Below are 7,096 nucleotides of genomic sequence, written 5' to 3'. Positions count from 1 at the left end.
GCTTGCGCTATTGGTGCTGTCAGCCGACTGGGCACTGATCTGACAGAAAGAGGTGAGCTGAGAAGCAGGTGGTTTTTGTTTTCCTGCTTTTCTAATAAATCTGTTAGGAGTTTTCCAGTCACTTTCTGATCTACATGGTAATGGATGTCTTGCTAATTTTACAGACATTGTACATATTAAAAAAAAAAAACTAATAGGAAGAAAAAGCCATTCAACAAATATTAATATTGTAAAGAAAGGGTTTTATTACAGTATTTAATGAAGATGAGCAGCAATGTTAATACAAAATTCTTTCTCAAGCCCACTGACAGACCTCAAGCCCATTTTCCCCCTTCAAGTTTAGGAAGGTACAAGTAAAACACTTTTGGAGACACAAAAGACAAAAAGTTTCTTAGGGTGTATCAGTACCCCAGAATCTGAAGCACTCCTTTGGAGGTCATATGACTAAGGCAGTGGGGGGAACCACACCTCCCCAAGGCAGTTTCCATAACCTCTATGGAGAAGGTAACCAAGAATTTATCATGCAGACCAGGACATGGTTGAGAGTGAGAGGATGCGGCTAATCATCACAGCAGAACACCAGGTGCAAGTGCATCAGGAGTGAAACCGGAACACACCCAGCAAATACATCTTTGTAGCTCTAAGATTTATGGGCAAATCAGGCATTGCTATGTTGGCTCTCACTCCAATTTGGAAGATTCACTGCAATAGAATTTTGCACAAGGAGTTTGCAAGAGGCCTAGGAGGGAAGCCCATGTGCTCTGGAAAACGTGTGTCTTGTGTGTTTCATTCACCCTTTTAAAGGTAACTACGGTTTGAACAGATCAAGTATATACAGTTAACATAAACTTTCCCCCCGACATTTATCCTTTTAAGAGTTTTATTCATTTTCTTCCCAGAAAAGGCACACACTCTAGAAGCAAATGCCTTCACCCCCTCTCTTTTTTAAAAGCAGATATCCCCCCAAACTTACACCGACAACCCCAACCTTATTTTTTTCCTACTGAATGTATTATTTATTTTTAATTGTGGTAAAATACACATAAAATTTACCATCTTAACCTTTTCCAGTGTACAGTTCAGTAGTGTTAAGTCTACTCATCCAACCCTACCTTGCAGATCAGATGATGAACATACTACTGAAAGAAATACTACCAGTAAAAGCAATATGAGTTTGAACACAGGCTTATGGGCAACTAGAAACATTCCAAGACATTTACAAGCAAAGGCAACAATGGCATAGATTCCTCAGAATATGTAGAATTCTCTAGATTCAGCCTGTTAAGTTTCTCTCCTTATTACCGTAGCAAAAGTCTTCTAAACCACTGCATAAATTGGGAAGTTTATGTTGAGCACCTGCCTTGCACAGAATCTCGACTATGAAATAAAGTTCAGACAGCTTTCAAGGGAAGTCAAGATAGTTCTGTCATTGTAAAAAATATTATATTTATGAAACAGTGTACAAATAATGTAAAATAACACTATAAAATATAGACTTATATTACTAGTCTTTTAAAAAAGACTTCTGTAAATATGTCATGAAAGAATTTTAAATTCTAGGCACTTCAAGCAGTTTCTTTAAAATGTTCTGCATATGCTTTCTATATGAACAAGTCTTGAAGTAATATATCTAATCTTCAGAAGTGCAAAAGGATTCCCAGTTATAGGTAAATTCTTGTTTTCTTTGAACTACAAAATATTTTTTCTATATCATAAATTGATAGTAAGTAAGCATATCATGTACTAGGAATGACAACTAAAGATCAGGGCAAATACACTTATTGAGAAGGCCTCATAAAAGAATATACATTCGTGTTTTGAAATGAAATATACCTAAAACCATGGCCGATGTTCAGAGAGCCCAGAAGTACCAGTTTGGGCCCTGGGGCTGTTTCTGAAAGGCCTGCTTTCTGGATGGTCAGTGTCTCTGCCTTTCTAGTTGCTAAATATTTTGATTACCATCCCTACTTATAACTCTATAGAACTACTAACTAATAAACATAAAAAGGCAGTGCAGAAGTATCAGACATAAAAAGACATTACAATTACCAACAGGTTGCTGTAGGAGAAACTCGCAGCTCTTGCTGCTACTTCAGCGTTAAATGTCCTTATCAATAGAATTAAGAACTCATTTACCAAAGAGGTTTCCTCAAAGACTGATGGAGCACTGCCACACCAAGAAATGCATATCTATAATGATTATTAAATGCAGGTTGTTTAGAATAGTCCAGTTAGCAACTTTTAAAAAGCTAGTATTTATTAAAGCAAAGTACTGCCTAGAGATGAGCGCCTTATGGGGTCACTTGGCTAGTTGAAGGCTGGGGTTTCGCTTGTACATTCAGGACATAATCATGACGGAAGGAAGAGCGGACAGTGCGATTCATTAGGGGCTGAAGGGGGCGGAAATTGTCCACCATTCTTTTCTCTTTCTCCCCCTCTGAAGTGAAAAGCAGGGTCCGAAACTGCTCAAGCTAGAAATAGAAGTAGGAAGCATAAATAATTTCAATAGAGTAACAGCTTAACTTTCATTTTTACAATTCTGAAACATTCTTCCACAACTAGATACAGTACAACTTCTTTCTGGGTAGGAATGCCTTCCACGGCTGGACATGGAATAAAATGTGTGGGGAGGAGAGTGACAGGAGGTGGTAAAGCCAATGCCCTACTTGGAATCTGAAGACTGCGGGTCAAAGGCCCTGTCCCCCACATATTGGCCATTTGCCAAGGACAAGTTACTTCATCTTTGATTCTAGGAACCTCATCCTTATTTATTTTTTTAAAAGATTTTATTTACTTGACAGAGAGAAAGCGCGCGCGCAAGCACAAGCAGGGGGAGAGGCAGAGGGAGAGGGAAAATCGGGCTCCCCGCTGAGCACGGAACCCAATGTGGGGCTCGACCCCAGGACCCTGGGATCATGACCTGAGCCGAAGGTAGACGCTTAAGTGACTGAGCCACCTGGGCACCCCTAGGAGTCTCATCTTGAAATGGGCAAAATAACTAGGCTACAAGATAATATAGGGAAGGCCTGAAGCATATAGTAACAGTGCCAAAAATGTTTTGTTTTTTTTTTCAAAATGTAACTGAATCATTAACATAAACAATGTATTCTTCATTGCTTACCGTACCTGGACATTGTAGGGAATGCAGTGCATGTGTATCTTTTTAATGGGCAGTGGGATGCCCCCTGCCATCACTGTCCAAAAGAATTTTCTGTAATGATGGAAATGTCCTCTGCATGATTACTTATGGTAGCCACAAACCACATATGGCTACTGAGTGCTTGAAATGCAGCCACTGCCAACTAAGGAACTGAATTTTTCGTATTTATTTATTTTTAATTTTTTAAAGTTTCTTTCTTTATTTTTTAGTAATCTCTACACCCATCGTGGGGTTCAAACTCACAACCCTGAGATCAAGAGTTGCATGTTCTACTGACTGAGCCAGCCAGGTGCCCTGTAACTGAATTTTTAATTTAATTTTTATTTTAATGTATTTATATTTAAATTTAAATGGTCACATGCAGCTAGTGGCTAATGGATTGGACAGCACAGCTCAGTACAAAAGGAGCAGCCCCGAATCAAGGGCTTGTTCTCTAACATGGCAATAGCATCATTTGCCCCCTGGCTTTCTGAGCAACAACCACATTTTGGAACATTTTACTTCAAGCCAGCCATACGATTTTTTCACAACATCGCTCTTTGCTCAATCAGGCACACTGCAGCTACAGAGAGGACAGCCTGGGGCACAGTGGGCAAGCATGTGAAGATTTGTTTGGATCAAAGACTTTAGGTCAGGGAGAGCTGCCGAGGCAGAACTGTGACCAGAGGCCAAGTGCCAACCAAAGTGACTGTACTTGCAAATGACACACATACCCTTGTAAATTAAGAAGGTGTCCAAGTAGTTAAGATTTATTTTTATTCAGCTAAATGCAAACAATTAGAAATAGCTCAAGTATCAATAATAAGTTACAGTAGATCTATAAAATGGACTAGTACATAGCCATTAAAAATGATATTGAAGATAATGTTTATTATCTGTAAAATGTTCCACATATCACTGAGTGAAAAGAGGAACAAAATGGTAGGTACAGAATGATTCCATTTGGTTAAGAAACTTATGTATATTTATGTAGATAAAAGACCAAAGGATTTATATGTATCTGTAAATAGGAAAAACCAGAAGGATTTACCCAATGACTGACACTGATTACAGGTAACTGGGATTATAGATGACAGCTAACATTTTTTTTTTCGTACTGAATTTTCGGTGTTGCGATTTCATTTGAAAACTCCTCACATGGGCCACTGACCCTCTGATTTATTGATTTTACGGATTTATTTTTCAGTGTTATGTCAATTTTTAAATATGAAGGATAGACGCAGACTAAACATATAGGCCACCAAGCCCAGGCTTATGGACAGTTAAGCTATTTTTTATTTGTTTTTGATGGTTTTCATCACACAGATTAAGAAAAAAATTACGTGGTCTAACTTACTAGTTGCTTTCTTTAGGACTTCTGGTTTTGATATATAGTTAGAAAAGCTCCCTCCATTTGGAGGTATAAAAAGATTTCTCTATGCTTGTCCTAGCACTTTTATGGTGGTGCTTTAACATTTAATATATCTGGAATATATTTTTGTGTGAGGTCTGAATGGTGGGTCTAACTTTTCTCCCCCAATGTCTGCCCAGTTGTCCCCCCACAGCATTTACTGAAGAATCTCATCATTTCCCCCCCGTTGAGATGAGATGCTACCTTTATCACAAACTCAATTCTCATATGTACTTGGCCATAGTCCTGAACTTAGCACTTTCTCCCCTCCAGCGATCTCCTTACTTGTGTGCCAGTACCACACTATTTCATTATTGAGGCTTTATAACTTTGTGGATCTAATCATCTCTCATTTTTTCTTTCAGAATTTTACCTGGCTATTTGTGCTTGTTTGTTTTTCTGTGTGATTTTAGAAGTAGCACACCTACCTGAAAATCCTGTTGGCACAGTAAACGGACCACATCGAATTTAGGAAGAATAAACAATTAATGGAGAATGACAACTGAAGGAGAACTGACATCAAAGGTGTTTTTCTGCTGTCTTCTGATTCAATAGCATGGTGTGAATTTTATGAATTCTTTTATGTCCTTCAGGGATGTTTTAAATTTACATGTTAAATTTTCTTGTTAGGCTAACTCCAAGGTATTTTATAGTTTTGTTTCCATTATAAATAGTGTTCATTCTTCTGTTATAATTTTACCTTATTACATCCTTTAACTGATTATGATTTACATACGTTAAATATATTGATTTTTATAAATTTTATAATTACGGAATTACCTTATTTTTGAGTAGTGTTTTATTGTTTCTCCAATGTTTTTTCTTTTTTGGTCTAATTGTACTGGCTACTACAGGAACATAATACAAAACTGTATATGGTAATAATCTTTATTATGCATACTATTTATTTTTGAACTGAGAGCAATCCCTTTTTTCAAGTTAGGGAAAACTCCATTCATTTCTATTTTATTTAAAAATTTAAGAAACTGAGGGGCCCCTGGGTGGCACAGTGGTTTGAGTGTCCAACTCCTGGTTTTGGCTCAGGTCATGATCTTAGGGTCGTGGGGTCAAGCCCTGCTTCAGGCTCCCAGCGCCGAGCTCAGTGAGAGAAGTCTGCTGAAGTTTTTCTCTCCTTCTGCCTCTCCCTGTGTGCTCTCCCTCTCTCTCTCTAAAATAAATAAACCTGGGGCACCTGGATGGCTCAGTCGTTTAAGTGTCTGCCTTTTGCTCGGGTCGTGATCCTGGGGTACTGGGATAGAGCCCGGAATCGGGCTCTCTGCTCAGCGGGGAACCCGCTTCTCCCTCTGCCTGAGGTTCTGCCTAATTGTGCTCTCTCTCTGTCAAATAAATAAATAAAATCTTTAAAAAAATAAAATAAACCTGTAAAAAAATTTTAAAACTGAATAGTGAATTTTGCTAATGCCTTTTAACAACATATGGAAATGGTTATATGATTTTTCTAAGTAGATTCACTGATAGGATGAATTATATTAATATCATTCCTAATAATGAACAACCCTTACTTTGGTGGAATATATACTACTTGGTTGAAGTGTATTATTTCTTCTAATGTACTGCTAGCTTCTGTTTCTCATATATTATTTTTGCTTTCTTTAAAATATATTCTTCAGAGGGGTGCCTGGGTGGTGCAGTCAGTTAAGCATGGACTCTTGGTTTTGGCTCAGGTCATGATCTCAGGGTCACGGGATCGAGCCCCATGTCCATGGGCATGGAGCCTACTTAAGATTCTCTCTCCCTCTCCCTCTGCCCCTCCTGCTCGTGCTCTTTCTCTCTCTCTCTCCCCCTCTCTAAAATAAATAAATAAATCTAAAAAAATAAAACATATTCTTCAATCTTTAGTTTATCTTTATTTTTTGGTCCAATATTTGATGGACATTGGTATCTGTTATCCTGGTTTCATAAAAAAGATTTTGGAAGCTTTTGCTCTTGTGAAAATGCTTTGTAATTAATAAAAAGCCCATAAAGCAAGCATATAAAAGTATTATTGTAGGTTAGTTAAATTATGAATTAAACAGGATTTTGTGTACTGACACAGTAAATCACCACTTAAACTTACTTTTTTTTTTTTTTAAAGATTTTATTTATTTATTCGACAGAGATAGAGACAGGCAGCGAGAGAGGGAACACAAGCAGGGGGAGTGGGAGAGGAAGAAGCAGGCTCATAGCAGAAGAGCCTGATGTGGGGCTCGATCCCATCACGCCAGGATCACGCCCTGAGCCGAAGGCAGACGCTTAACTGCTGTGCCACCCAGGCGCCCCTTAAACTTACTTTTTAAAGAGAAAATCAACTCCAAGTTCAAAACATCTGACTTAGAATTTCTGGACAGACATTGTTGGATTCTGTCTATACCTGAGGTTCCAGAACAAAATTTCCTTAAGAAATTTAAAGGGTTTTGAGCACATCCATTTCCAGCCTTCATTCTTCCCTTTAAAAGGGGCTTGTTTAGATAGAGATTCATATTTATATATAAAATACACAGTGCACAAGACATATGTCATTGCCAAATATGAAAGTAAAAAGCTTA

The 7,096-nt window shown here is 38.0% G+C and overlaps 1 protein-coding gene across 3 annotated transcripts in view; it reads right to left on the bottom strand.

The window, feature by feature from the left end:
- Positions 1–221: 221 nt before the first annotated feature.
- LOC113240700 (carbonic anhydrase 5B, mitochondrial) overlaps positions 222–7,096 on the bottom strand; it is a 93,480-nt gene continuing 86,605 nt past the window's right edge. For all 3 annotated transcript variants that reach the window (XM_048213859.2, XM_048213857.1, XM_048213858.2), the window contains one exon: positions 222–2,471. In XM_048213859.2, coding sequence (XP_048069816.1) covers positions 2,292–2,471 — 180 coding nt within the window. In that variant the 3' untranslated portion in view covers positions 222–2,291. The remainder of the gene's footprint in view (positions 2,472–7,096) is intronic.

This window comes from Ursus arctos, chromosome X, assembly GCF_023065955.2.
Source record: "Ursus arctos isolate Adak ecotype North America chromosome X, UrsArc2.0, whole genome shotgun sequence".
NCBI classification, from domain to species: Eukaryota; Metazoa; Chordata; class Mammalia; order Carnivora; family Ursidae; genus Ursus; species Ursus arctos.
The sequence above is the reverse complement of the archived record's forward strand: the minus strand, read 5'-3'. Positions and strand labels throughout refer to the sequence as shown.